At 41.2% G+C, this 15,085-nt stretch overlaps 1 protein-coding gene across 1 annotated transcript in view; it reads left to right on the forward strand.

Moving 5' to 3' along the window:
• PMS2 (PMS1 homolog 2, mismatch repair system component) overlaps positions 1-15,085 on the forward strand; it is a 29,463-nt gene that overhangs the window by 9,781 nt on the left and 4,597 nt on the right. Inside the window, exons 7-12 of the mRNA XM_075010253.1 lie at positions 3,890-3,987; positions 5,254-5,353; positions 6,470-6,554; positions 7,039-7,191; positions 8,089-9,004; positions 11,626-11,793. Coding sequence (XP_074866354.1) covers positions 3,890-3,987; positions 5,254-5,353; positions 6,470-6,554; positions 7,039-7,191; positions 8,089-9,004; positions 11,626-11,793 — 1,520 coding nt within the window. The remainder of the gene's footprint in view (positions 1-3,889; positions 3,988-5,253; positions 5,354-6,469; positions 6,555-7,038; positions 7,192-8,088; positions 9,005-11,625; positions 11,794-15,085) is intronic.

Below are 15,085 nucleotides of genomic sequence, written 5' to 3' on the forward strand. Positions count from 1 at the left end.
CCTATCAATTGTATTATTATCATTATTATTGTTTATTCAAAACATGAGTGTACCTCACGACGTCTAATGATATGGTGTAATATCTTGCCTTTGGGGGGCCACAACTGAGAACATAAGAACATAAGAATGGCCATACTGGGTCAGACCAAAGGTCCATCAAGCCCAGCATCCCATCTGCCGACGGTGGCCAATGCCAGGTGCCCCAGAGAAGGAGAACAGAAGACAAGTGATTTATCTCCTGCCATCCATCTCCTGCCCTTGTTATGAAGGCTAGGGCACCATACTTTATCCCTGGCTAATAGCCATTTATGGACCTGACCTGCAAAAATTTATCAAGCTCTTTTTTAAACCCTAATAGAGTCCTGGCCTTCACAGCCTCCTCGGGCAAGGAGTTCCACAGGTTGACTGTGCGCTGTGTGAAGAAAAATTTCCTTTTATTAGTTTTGAACCTACTACCCATCAATTTCATTTGGTGTCCCCTAGTTCTTGTATTATGGGAAAAGGTAAATAATTTTTCTATATTCACTTTCTCCACACCATTCATGATTTTATATACCTCTATCATATTGCCCCTCAATCGCCTCTTTTCCAAACTGAAAAGTCCCAGTCTCTCTAGCCTCTCCCCATATGGGACCCTTTCCAAGCCCCTAATCATCTTAGTCGCCCTTTTCTGAACCTTTTCTAATGCCAATATATCTTTTTTGAGGTGAGGAGACCACATCTGCACGCAGTACTCGAGATGTGGGCGTACCATAGTTTTATATAGGGGAAGTATGATATCTTTTGTCTTATTATCGATCCCTTTTTTAATAATTCCTAACATCCTATTTGCCTTACTAACTGCCGCTGCACACTGCGTGGATGTCTTCAGAGAACTATCCACTATAACTTCAAGATCCCTTTCCTGATCTGTCGTAGCTAAATTTGACCCCATCATGTAGTACGTATTAATTTGGGTTATTTTTTCCAACATGCATTACCTTACACTTACCCACATTAAATTTCATTTGCCATTTTGCTGCCCAGTCACTCAGTTTGCTGAGATCTTCTTGTAGTTCTTCACAATCCCTTTTGCTTTTGACTGTCCTGAACAACTTGGTGTCATCTGCAAACTTTGCCACCTCACTGCTTACCTCATTTTCTAGATCATTGATGAACAAGTTGAACAGGATCAGTCCCAGGACTGAGCCCTGGGGAACACCACTAGTTACGCCCCTCCATTGTGAAAATTTACCATTTATTCCAACCCTTTGTTTTCTGTCTTTTAACCAATTCCCGATCCATGAAAGGACCTTTCCTCCTATCCCATGACCACCTAATTTACATAAAAGCCTTTGGTGTGGGACCGTGTCAAAGGCTTTCTGGAAATCTAGGTATATTATGTCCACTGGGTGCCCCTTGTCCGCATGTTTATTAACCCCTTCAAAGAATTCTAATAGATTAGACAGACACGACTTCCCTCTGCAGAAACCATGCTGACTTTTGCCCAACAATTCGTGCTCTTCTATGTGCCTTGCAATTTTACTCTTTACTAGTGTTTCTACTAATTTACCTGGTACTGATGTTAAACTTATCGGTCTATAATTGCCAGGATCTCCTCTAGAGCCTTTTTTAAATATTGGTGTTATATTGGCCGTCTTCCAGTCATTTGGTACCAAAGTGGATTTAAAGGATAGGTTACAAACCACTGTTAATAACTCCGCAATTTCACATTTGAGTTCTTTCAGAACCCTTGGGTGAATGCCATCTGGTCCTGGAGACTTGTTACTATTCAGCTTATCAATTAATTCCAAAACCTCCTCTAATGTCACTTCAATCTGAGTGAGTTCCTCAGATTTGTCGCCTAAAAAGGCTGGCTCAGATTTAGGAACCTCTGTAACATCTTCAGCCGTGAAGACTGAAGCAAAGAAATCATTTAATCGCTCCGCAATGGCACTGTCTTCCTTGGTCGCTCCTTTTATATCTTTATCAGTCTAAATTCAGGACAAACTGCTGAGAAATAATGCAGATATATCCCAAATGTTGGTGGTTATTCTTCTACAGGATATACCAAACCATCAGCAAGAGTAAACTTCTGTTAGACCACACTGGCTAACAAGAAGTCAGGAACACAGTTCCTCTAGTCGTTATATTATCACCAAAACCACCGAAATGAGTCATGAATAGTTATTTAAAACCAGTTTCACCAAACAAAGGGATCTTCTGATCCCATAAGACCACCTGTACAGCCAGGTCAATGTTTTATTCACATATTACCCAATAATCATCCTGTTATGAATCATTACCAATCAAACTAAAATTTGTTGAAAGATCAATATACGTTGATATACATTGTTGATTAAAAGATCAATATACATACAGACAGGAGTACAGTTCTGAGATCAGATTCATAGTAGAGATGATGAACTTGTTGCAAAGAATTCTTTTAGAATTTAATCCATAGGTTATAGTCCAGTGCCCAACATCATATTCAGTGTGGATATTTAGGATGCATGTCCAGTTTAGGAGTAGGAGCTAAATCCTTATGGTTTAAGCTTCATCTGCATAATACCTTAAGGAAATCTTAAATAAAAAAAGATCCAAGGGGGTTTCTGCAGTCCCCAGAACTCTCATACTGTCCTGGGTGAACAAAAGGCTTTTGATGTAATCCTTTTTCCGAGCCATCCCTGGTCATTAACTCTGTGGATTAACATAAGATAATTTATCCATTAAACAGTTCATATGCCATTTACCACAAACTTTAAAGAGACATATACGTAGTGGCACTATTTCAACCAAGGTTCATCTAAATGTTAACTTTCCCTTTCAATCTCTGCAGCAATAGGTATAACCAGGAACTGACTGGTTACTTTAACATTTAACAAGATATAGATAAGCACACAATTAGTATCACTTCTAATTCCCTAAGAATAAAAACAAAAAAGCAGTAAAGTAGCACTTTAAAGACTAACAAAATAATTTATTAGGTGAGCTTTTGTGGGACAGACCCACTTCTTCAGACCAGTGGTGCTACTTTACTCTGCACTTTATTTTAAAGTGCTACTTTACTGCTTTTTCATTTCGGTAGTATATAGACTAGCACGGCTTTCTCTCTGTTCCTAAGAATAAAGGTTTTCATTTCAGTGTTCTAGTATACCTAATAGAAGGGTCACCCTCACCATTTACAAACTTTTCTAATGTCTCTGGAGTTTGGATCTGGATCAGTTTGCCTGTAGGAGCCTTAGCCCCTTCTGGCCATGCATCCTACTTGGCAAAAGATTTGTTGCAATGACATAACAGTGGTAGTGACAATGGTTTTCTGGACATATTTAATCAAATAGGCTGTGGCCACACTAGCTTCCCTTTTCAGAAAAGGTTAGGATTAGGGGATAGTGTGGCCATGGCCCTAATGTCACATATGGCATGAATCTTGATTAGGTCATTTATGGCTGGGAAATCTGAAGCTGCGTAAATAATGCTCTTTTCTTTCTTAAATAGGTTTAGTAAGTAGTGTGTATTTGGGGGGTCAGAGGGAGGGAGCAGAATACTTAACACTGGACTGTGTGTCAAATATTGGTTAGAAGAGAGAGTTTGTTAGGTATTTATACCTTTGCATGTACTCTTTAACAGTATAACTATAACCTGATGGGTGTTTGAGGATATATCCATTGTTCATCATGGCCAGCCAACTTTTAAAAACATAATTACCACATGTCAAGCTGGTTATGATCTTGACAATAATATAACAAGGAAATGCATAGTTATAACTGTTTAACCATTAGTATCCTCATGACTGACTTAAATTTTAGCAAAGGCAAAAATGAATGAAAAACAAAATGACTTTAACTAATGGAAGCAACCTTTAATGTATGCGTACCAAGGAATATCTATGAATTCAAATTTCTTTCAGTTGCAAAGCCTCATTCCTTTTGTTCAGCTACCTCCTAGTGAAGCTATTTGTGAAGAATATGGCCTCAACTCTACTGATGTGACACACAATCTTTATATGTAAGTAGGAAACTACAGGTCACTGTTGTCAAATGCATTTGAAGATGGTCAGTGATTTAAAAAATGTCCAAGATTTAAAATGATGTATCATGGCTACATCTACACTAGCCAAAAACTTCAAAATGGCCATGCAGATGGCCATTTTGAAGTTTACTAACGAAGCGCTGAAATACATATTCAGCGCCTCATTAGCATGCGGGCGGCCACGGCACTTTGAACTTGACGCGGCTCGCCGCCGCGCGGCTCATCCAGACAGGGCCCCTTTTCAAAAGGACCCCACCTACTTCGAAGTTCCCTTATTCCCATCTGCTCATAGGAATAAGGGGACTTCGAAATAGGCGGGGTCCTTTCGAAAAGGAGCCCCGTCTGGACGAGCCACGCAACGGCGAGCCGCGTCTATTTCGAAGTGCCGCGGCCGCCCGCATGCTGATGAGGTGCTGAATATGTATTTCAGTGCTTCGTCACTAAACTTTGAAATGGCCATTTGCATGGCCATTTCGAAGTTTTTGGCTCGTGTAGACACGGCCCATGACTACAAAATTTAGAAAATCACAGTTGATACCTGTCACATTACAGCTGCAGAAATTAATAATATAACTTGATTTAAGTAGTTTGTTTTAAGGTTATAACTAAGATGTAACCAGTTAAATGCATGTGGAGATGGGGGGGTTGGGGCCACTATTCCTTGGTTTACTCTCATTTTTGCTTATTTCAGTTTTCTGCTGAATTAGTCACCACATTTAGAGGCATGAATAATAATATACTACGGGTTAAATTGTGCCCTCAGTTATGCTTGTACCTCCCCACTGAAGTCAATGTGACTGCCTGGGTGTAAGAGAAGAAAGAAGATGGTCCAACTTGAGGACAGAAATTCTTTTAAATAAATAAAAGTGCTAATTTTAGAATTTATAATGGTTAATATAGAGAAGATTTGGGAACATCCATATACATGTTTGGGTTTACTGGGTCCTCAACATTTGTGTCAGAATCGTCTCCCCTTGAGGTAGAGAAAGCATGAATGCAGCTTTTTTCTGAAGTCAGTGAATACTGCTCTTTCAGTTTCCTGGATAGCTTGCTGTCAGTCAATTATTAGGCTTTGCTAAACTGGGGAGAGAGCCACATGTTGATATTTCCTGAAAATGTGTAATAGTTTTGGTTTTTGAACTCATCAGACATGTTCCTCTATGGAGTAGCATTGATTCTCAAAAGTCTCTATTCTTCCTCTCTTCTGTTGAACCCTACCCTTACAATATTTACATTAAACAGCATTACAGGGTTCGTTTCCCATTGTGATCATGGTGTTGGAAGAAGTACAACAGACAGACAGTTTTTCTTTATCAATCAGCGACCATTTGACCAATCAAAGGTACAGTTCTTAATAATATTGCTTATAGTTAGACTTGGAAGGATTAGATTTTTATCAGTGGAATTTGGTAAAGTGTCAATTTCATCATGCACAAACCAACAAAAATTTCCATTAGAAATAATCAGAATTTACAGATGGGCAAATAAGAAAAATATTGCTTGAGAAATTATTAAACTGTGATTTAAAGATATTTACATTATGTATTTTCACAATTTATGTAGTAACATAAAGCTTTAATTTTTTAAACCTCAGCCTCTGCTCTCCTTAAATAATTATTGTTTGACCCCCTCATAACTTTCTGCAACTGTGAAAATTTCAGTAGCTCAAAAGCTAAAGAAATGCTTAAGACCCCTCATTTAGTTTAATGTGAAAATTTGAGTATATAAAAACTAAAAAATACTTTAAAATAAATATCAATAATATCCTGTCAAAATTATGTTTCAAAAAACTAATTTCTACCAACCTGTCTTACAGTTACTTTATTTCCTAATTAATTTTTTCTTGTTTAGAACTACAGGTTGAACCTCTGTGGTCCAGCACTCTCTCATCCAGCAACATCCATGGTTCACCATAATTTCAGTTAGCCAGATGTCCCCTTATCATGAGTGTGGCCTAGTTTCCCACCATCCCATAAAGTTTGTTTACAGTCACCATTATGGGCTTTCAGTGTTCTGTTCTGTTGTTTAGCTTTAATTTATCCTTTATGTCTTCTGAGGGCCCAGTCAGCAGTGGAAGCATTGGTAAAGCTGCTAGACAATACTGACGTCCTATGGTTTGCCAAATTCTCTTGTTTGGCACAAGCCAGGTCCCAAGGGACTACAGAGGTTCAACCTGTAGCAATTGTTATTTCTCCATCCTTTGTATTGACCTAGTAAGGGCTGATATAAATGTCTGGAGGTAGGTCAAAAGAATTCCAGGAAATAACCAAATTAGAAACTTGTACATATATGTTTTATTCTGCAAACACTTACTCACTTTAATCTCTTTGTCTACAGTGGGACTGTTTTTGTGATTAAAGATTTGCCAGCTCTAACTTGAAGTCTGCTTATTACTGCATTAGATCATACGTATCAGTAAAGAATGGAAATAAGTAATGGTATCACTTGTTCTGTGCAGATTTCAAAAGTTGCGAATGAAGTTTACCACATGTACAATAAGCACCAGTATCCATTTATTGTTCTTAACATTTGTGTAGATTCTGGTGAGTTCTAATCAATCTACATTAACTTTTGTAAAATGTTGGAAAGAATAAAAATGTAACGTATGCAAATGCATAGCTTCAGGAGAATTGGGATTTTAAATATTTTGTGGATTTACTAAATTAATACTCATTCTATTGTGACAGTACTTCTGATCTTTAATTGGAACATGTTCTATATTTTTGTACGCTAGCTAGAAGTAATTTTCTGTGCCAGTCAGGACCAGAGTGAATGTGGAGTAGAATTGCATAGTGGGAAATTTAAAATATATTACAGTGCAGAAGCTGTATTTTTCACCACTATTGCTGAATCTGCAGGTAGTATAACAGTGTTGTGTTTGCAGACATATTATCCATATTACCAGTGGCTTTTGTTTCCCTCTATGAAATAAAGAGATAAAAATAAGGGAACTTCAGTCCAAGTATGGGATGAATGAAAATATTTTACAATTTAATCTGAATATTAATAGCTTTCCTTTATTTTTAGAATGTGTTGACGTCAATGTAACTCCTGACAAGAGGCAAATTTTTCTGCAGCAGGAGAAAGTTTTGTTAGCAATTTTAAAGACCTCTCTTGTTGGAATGTTTGGTAGCAATGTTAACAAACTTAACATCAATCAAAACCTGCTGGATATTACAGGTACATTAATGTTAACAATGGACATCACCGTGGGTGTGGCAAATGTTGGAGAGTTCATATGTATTTTAAAAATTAATTTTGTGATAGTAAACGTTCTTGCTTATGAAACTGACAAGCTCATTACCAGATTCTAGTTCCTGGCTTGTAGTCAGACTCCAGCAATGCAGAGTGTGTTTTCAGGACTGATCCGCCTTTGGTTTAAAACAACAAATCGCCTCTCCTCCCAAACCCACTACTGCCGCATGCTCAGATCACACAGAAGCTTTTAGGATCTCCTTTATACATCATTAAAAAGCAACTTTGAGTGAAGCCTAGTTTCTTTTGTACATTTTCCTTGCTTATCTTTAAGTAAATTTGGTGCTGGCTTATTTCCATGTCAGGAGGTGAAGTCTGCTAATGAGCAACAGGTCAGGTGTAGCACAAGCATTTGTGTTGCCAGGTTTCTCACCACCTTGCACTGAATGTGAGATTTATTTTAAAAATGTGCTATTGAACAGCTATCAAATGATAACAGCTTTCAGCTGTGCTAACTACCTCCCTCTATTTTTTCCATTCATGTGTGGAATAATATTTATGTGTGGTGAGGCATGTGCAAATGTGCACCATCATCCGAAACACTTGATGCAGACTCTGAGTGTTGAGGGTGCTCTGCTAATCAGCTAGACAGAACCTGAATCTCTCGTGGGTGGCTCTCTGCTAACCCAAGCTACATCCAATCTGCAAATCCAGAGATTAAGGGCTTGTGTGTAGTGGCTTGTTCAATCTCTCCTTGCTGCTTTCCTCTTTTTTCAGTCCCTTTCTCCAAATGAGTCATTCAGGCCCCCTTCCCAGTACTTAATGTTTGTTTTTTAAATTTCATTTAATCTACAATTTTCTCTTTATTTTGTATTCTATTAGGTAACTTGAAAAAGGTAGAAGAAGAAACAGAAAAGCCTCAGGCAGGAAAGCTGCTTGTTTCTGCAGCCCAGAATACAAGTGGAGAAGAGAGAAGAGCAGTGACTATTGCCAGATTACGAGAGTCATTCTCTCTCCATCAGATGACAGACTACTGCTTTCAGAGCCCTAAAAGTGTTGGAAAGCCACACAGCTCCTTTGCAAAGAGATCATCTATGTCATTTCTTAAAACTTCAAGTCCCTTAAATAATCAGAAGTCCATCTCCAGCAAGGAGTCTGAGCACTGGAGGCAGACAGATTCAAACACATACTCCTTTACTAACAGAGATTTGAACAAGTTAGACAATGACACAGATTCTGGATGTGGTAGCACTTCTGCCGAGTCAAATGTTGGCTTTAGCACTCCAGAAGTTGGTAGCTGCCTCAGCAGTGAAAGTGCAGACAGCTCACCCGAAGAAGAGTCCCACATTTTAAAGGAGGAGCTTCACAGAGGAGATCTTGAAACTGTCAAACTTTGTGAGGAATCACTGGAATGTGATCCCCAGTTTTCAGGGTTTAAACATGAACTGCCCCACGTGAGTAAACAGAATGAACTGAGTGAGCTACCTCAGCAAGTCAAGAGTTTTTCCCCAAATGTGAAGCGTTTTAAAAGTGAGCAAGTTAATGTAAAGGCAGCAGCGTGTCCAGAAGCGAGGAGTGCTGAGAACCTGGCATCAGTGCTACATGTTGATGTACCTGTTGAAATTCAAAAGAAAATTGTCCCACTTGAGTTCTCTATGAGCTCTTTAGCAGAAAGAGTAAAAAGGCTAATACAACAGCAACAGAAAAAGGCAGAAAAACAAAGTTATAGAAGATTTAGAGCAAAGATAAGCCCCAGAGACAATAAAGCAGCAGAGGATGAATTAAGAAAAGAAATCAGGTATTTGCTCTTTCTTTTTAACTTATGATAAAGTTGATTAAAAATATAGATCAAAGCTTTATTGTAAATGTAATTAATCTTTTTTAATTTAGGAGATTCAGTTTTAGGTATGAATGACAAACCTACATTATTGTATTAGAGCTTTTTGGCAGTTTGTTTCATCAAGTAACTCATGTGTCTGCAAACATATAGGCTGTGTCTAAACTAGTCCCCAACTTCGAAGGGGGCATGGTAATTAGGGTGTAGGGAGATTACTAATGAAGTGCTGCGGTGTAGATGCAGCACTTCATTAGGCTAAATCTCCCCTGTGGCAACTTTGAAGTGTGAAACTTCAAAGTGCTGGTGGGTCAGCCGTGGGTACTTCACAGTGCCCACGCTCCTTCGGAGTCCCTTTACTCCTCAAAATTTTGCATATGCACTGCAGCATTTCATTAGTAATCTCCCAACACCCTAATTACCATGCCCCCTTCAAAATTGGGGCTGATCTATACACAGCCTCAGGTCCATTTAAAATATGGAAATGTGCATAATAAACAGCTAGTGCCACAAATATTATAAATAGATAATGAACAGATTGTCATGAAAGAAACTTGAAAGTTAAAGGGAGAAAGCCGTGCTAGTCTTTATACTATGAAAACAAAAAAGCAATCCAGTAGCACGAAAGACTAACAAAATAATTTATTTGGTGATGAGCTTTCATGGGACGGACCCACTTCTTCAGATCATAGCCATACCGAAAGCTCATCACCGAATAAATTATTTTGTTAGTCTTTAAGGTGCTACTGGACTGCTTTTTTGGTTTGAAACTTAACAATTATTGAGGTGTTTCTCTGGTGGTATTCTGCTGAGTGGAGTCCATTCTTCAGACAGTAAACCTTTGATTTGTATGGACCATGATTTAGCAGGACCCACTGGGGTCTGTAAAATCATTTCTCCCTCCAAAAAAAAAAAAAAAGTTAAGAGACTTCCCACTGCCGTGGCCTGGAGGAGCCACCACCTCCCAGTGTGCTCCTCCCAATGAGCTGCAATGTGCTCCTACCACCAAGGGTGGGGTGCGTACACAGGCAGATTGGCACTCGCATACACTCCCCACCCCTGGGAGGAGGAGCATGTGGCAGCTCCTCCAGGCAGCTCCAGCCACACTCAATGAGGTCCCTCCAGCCATGCAGGCTGAGGCGGCTCCAGTTGCACACAGAAAGGTCCCTCCAGCTGTGCTGGCAGGGCCCAGCGACTCCTCCAGCAGTGGTGGCTCTGATGAGTGGCAGGGCTTTTCTCTGGGGTGGATATGTGAGGTGGGGGTGAGTCTGGGGCTGGGGGAAGCCTGGCAGGGATGGGTGGGCAGTGAACCCTCTCATTTAACAGACTTTCGAGGGTTTACTGTGTTGTAAGTACTGTCAAGATTCAAGGAGAACTATTTCAGAGACAGACTGTAACAGCAACGAAGGGTCCTGTGGCACCTTATAGACTAACAGAAAAGTTTTGAGCATGAGCTTTTGTGAGCACAGACTCACTTCATCAGATGCCCAAGAGAGAAACCAACAGAACACCACTAGCCATCACCTACAGTCCTCAGCTAAAACCTCTACAGCGCATCATCAGGGATTTACAACCCATCCTGGACAATGATCCCCCACTTTCACAGGCCTTGGGAGGCAGACCAGTCCTTGCCCACAGACAACCTGCCAACCTGAAGCAAATCCTAACCAGCAACTATACACCGCACCACAGTCACTCTAACTCATGGACCCATCCATGCAACAAACCTTGTTGCCAGCTCTGCCCACATATCTACACCAGCAACACCATTACAGGACCTAACCAGATCAGCCACACCATTGTGGGTTCATTCAGCTGCACATCTACCAATATAATTTATGCCATCATGCGCCAGCAATGCCCCTCTGCTATATACGTCGGACAAACTGGACAGTCTCTACGTAAAAGAATAAACGCACACAAATCAGATATTAGAAATGGCAATCTACAAAAACCCGTAGGACAGCACTTCAATCTCCCAGGCCACACAGTAGCAGACTTAAAAGTAGCTATCCTACAGCAAAGAAATTTCAGGACCAGACTCCAAAGAGAAATTTCTGAGCTACAATTCATCTGCAAATTCGACGCCCTCAGCTCTGGCTTAAACAAAGACTGCGAATGGCTGGCTAAATACAGAAGCAGCTTCCCCTCCCTTGGTGTTCACACCTCCAGATCAACTGCTGGTAGTAAGTCTCACCCTTGCTGACTGAGCTAACCTTGTTATCCCCACCCTTGCTCTGGCTTATTTATACCTGGCCCTGCAGATTTCCAAGACCAGCATCTGGTGAAGTGAGTCTGTGCTCACGAAAGCTCATGCTCAGAACTCTTCTGTTAGTCTATAAGGTGCCACAGGACCCTTCTGTGCTGTTACAGATCCAGACTAACATGGCTACCCCTCCGATACAGAGACAGACTGGACTCATATGGGGATTGGAGGGTGAAAGCCTGAGACACAGTAAATACTGTGACAATAAATATGTTGGTTGTCAGTGGCGTAACCACCTCTTGAAAAGGAGGCAGATAAATCCCATGTAAAGATTATAGCGCGGTCATAGTTTGTAATCTGTTTGTTTTTCTATATACAGTAAAGAGATGTTTGCAAAAATGGAAATCATAGGCCAGTTCAATTTAGGTTTTATAGTAGTCAAGCTGAATTCTGATCTCTTCATAATTGACCAACATGCTACTGATGAAAAATACAATTTTGAGATGTTACAACAGCACAACATTCTCCAGGGTCAGAAGCTGATAACGTAAGTGACTTTAGAGTGTTGTTATTAACATTGGTTTGAAACTGCTGGAACCTAGTATAGTAAATGAATGTAGTGAAACTCCACTTTCCCCAAGTAGACTGTAATGCTCTGGGGCAGTCAGTCCACCCGGTGCACTTTCCTTCTCTGACAGCACAGTTTTTGTTGTGGGGAGAAACGGGGGAGAAGGCTTCAACATAAGATGCTACCGCTATATCTTTGTCTTATTTACTGCTGTCTGTTTCATTTGTTCTCTCTGATGACTTAACTATTCTTGTTACTTATCTGATTATCTGTGTCCCACCGTGATTAACACCGTTTGATCAAATAAACAAAAGCTCAGTTCCATGGCTGTGTAAGAACTTTTTTTCTTAAAAGTGGAAGTAAAATTAGCTGAAAGCTACTCAAGTTGGGTATCTTTGGAAAATAAAATAAAATAAAACAAGACTTCAAAATCACAGGTTACTTTCATATCTATCAGTAGAATCCCACAGATTCATAGATATCCATGGATCATTTTTCCGGATGTGAATGTCAATTTTGTAGCTGCACAGGACTCTACTAATGAAAAATTCAAATCCACACCCCCTAGCTTTATAAGCAATGTATTAAAATGTTGTAAATAACTTGAGAAAAACATTGAAGCTCAAAAGGACAAGTTTAGCTGAAGATTAGTGCAAAATCTAAAGTAAATACGTCAGGAAAGAAAACACAAATCCAAATACAGGAGTATTGAGCATACTGCTTGTTCCTTCTGAACTTTTAATCTGGAACTCTCTCATCCAGGAACATCTGTAATCCCACATGATTTTACTTAGCTGGACAGCCATTTACCATAGGTGTGACCAAGTTTCTTGCAGTCCCATGAGGTTTGTTTACAGCCACCAGTCCTCACTCTCAGGCTGGGTCTACACAAGCCTCTTCCTTTCGGAAGGAGTATGTTAATGAGTGGGTTTGAAAGATGCTAATGAGGTGCTGCCATGAATATGCAGTGCTTCATTAACATAATGGCAGCCACGGCAATTCAAAAGTGCAGCTTTTTCGAATCACACGCTGCCCGTGGAAATGGGGACCTTCCGAAAGGACCCCCCAGTTTTTGAAAGCCCCTTCTTCCTTTCTGGTGTTAGAAAGAAAGGGCTTTTGAAAACTGGGGGGTCCTCTCGGAAGGTCCCCGTCTCCACAGGTGGCACACAATTCGAAAAGCCGCACTTTCGAATTGCCACGGCTGCCATTATGCTAATGAGGTGCTGCATATTCATGGTAGTACCTCATTAGCATCTTTTGAACCTGCTTATTAACATGGCCCTTCCAAAAGGAAGGGGCTCGTGTAGACACAGGGTCAGTGTTCTGTTAGTTAGCTGTAATTTACCCTTAAATGTCTTCTAACAGCCCAGTAAGCAGTAGAAGTGTTAGTAATATGTTAGACAATATTGACCTCCCATGGTTGCAAATTCTCTTATCTGGCACCAGTGAGGTCCCCAGGGTGCCAGATGAGAGGTTCAACCTGTAACTTTTCAAATACACTCATCCCTCGTTAAACAAGTACTTTATTTTCGAGTACTCGCTTAAACGAGGGACACACATACCTCCCCTAGTTCACTCAATGAGTGAACACCCCCCCCCGACTAATACGAGTGTAACCCCCTCCCCGCAGCTCCAAACCCTGGTAATCTGACCCCACTCCACCAGCCCCACAGCCTGAGACCCCCCCCACCAACCAGCCCTGCAGTCCCAAACTGCAGCAACCAGAACACCCCCCCCCTGCAGGCCCCACAGCCTAAACCCCTGAAGCCTGATCCCCCACCGGCCCCGCAGCCCCATACCACGGCAGCATAACTGGCCCCACTGACAGACACCCCCCCATATTGGCCCCGTGGCAGTGGCAGCCTAACTGGCTCCACAGCCAGACCCCTCTGCCGGACCCTTGGTCCCACAGCCTGACCCCCCCACTGGCTCCGTTGCCCCAAACCGCAGCAGCCAAACCCCCTTGCTGGCCCCGCAGCCAGAACCCCCCACCACCTCTACCCCACCCCCGAGGCCCCACAGCCTGAACCCCCCCCACCAGAATTTAATCCTGCCTCCCGCTCATGGCCCCAAACTGCCCCCAGCCTTTAACCCTCCCAAACCCAATGTTAACTTACCCTTCAAAAGCAGCACCACCTGCTGCCACTCCTTCCCCGAGTTAGGAGCCCATAGGAACCAATTAGAGACTTTTATGTGTAATTTAATAGGAATTTAGTGTCCCTCTTACAAGTTTTCACCTACGAGAAGAAAGTTGGGAACCAATTGTGCTCGTATAGCAAGGGATGAGTGTAACTGAGATATTTGCTTGACTTCTTAACAGTACTGTTTTTTATACTTCCCATGCTATGTTTAGGTTTTGTAACACACAGGCTATGTCTACAGTGGCACAAAACTTCGAAATGGCCATGCAAATTGCCAAATTGCATATTCAGTGCCTCATTAGCATGCCTATGGCCGCGGATCTTTGAAATTGCTGCGTTTCGTTCCTGCACAGCTCATCCAGATGGGGGTCCTTTTTGAAAGGACCCTGCCAACTTCAAAATCCCCTTATTCCTATGAGCGGATAGCAATAAAGGGATTTCGAAGTTGGCGGGGTCCTTTTGAAAAGGACCCCTGTTTGGACAAGCTGTGCAGGAGTGAAACGTGGCGATTTCACAGAGCCGCAGCCAGCAGCATGCTAATGAGGTGCTGAATATGCATTCCAGCGCCTCATTAGTAATCTTTGATTTGGCCATTTGCATTGCCATTTTGAAGTTTTGTGCCAGCGTAGACACGGCCACAATGAAAACATTTGGTATGAGCATTTTAAGGGTAGCTGGAATCTGACAGAAATGAAGTATACACAAGGGAAGGAATTGTAGGCTTCACTATATTAAAGCCTGTAAACACATACTTAAAATTTAAGGATGTATGTAAATACTTTGGTGAATTGGAATTATAGGACCAGATCCAAAGTCTTCCAAGTCATTCAATCTGTCCATTGAATTAATTTGGCTTTGGATCAGGCTCTCGAGGTAAGTCATTAATGAAATAAATGGATTTCAGATATGCAGTTCTAGCTACGGTATTTGCATAGCTAGAATCGATGTATCGGAATCTATTTATTTCCCTAGTGAAGACCCAGCCTCCCTTTCTCCACGCGATTGTGTGGAGTATAGTCGACCCCCAACTTATGTAGGGGTTGTGTTCTTGCAACTCCTGTGTAAGTCATATTTCCAGTGCAAGTTGGAGGAGCCAGGAAACTGACTAGGGCACCAGCCCTGGTCAGTTT

This window comes from Carettochelys insculpta, chromosome 16 (genome assembly GCF_033958435.1).
Source record: "Carettochelys insculpta isolate YL-2023 chromosome 16, ASM3395843v1, whole genome shotgun sequence".
Lineage (NCBI taxonomy): Eukaryota > Metazoa > Chordata > Testudines > Carettochelyidae > Carettochelys > Carettochelys insculpta.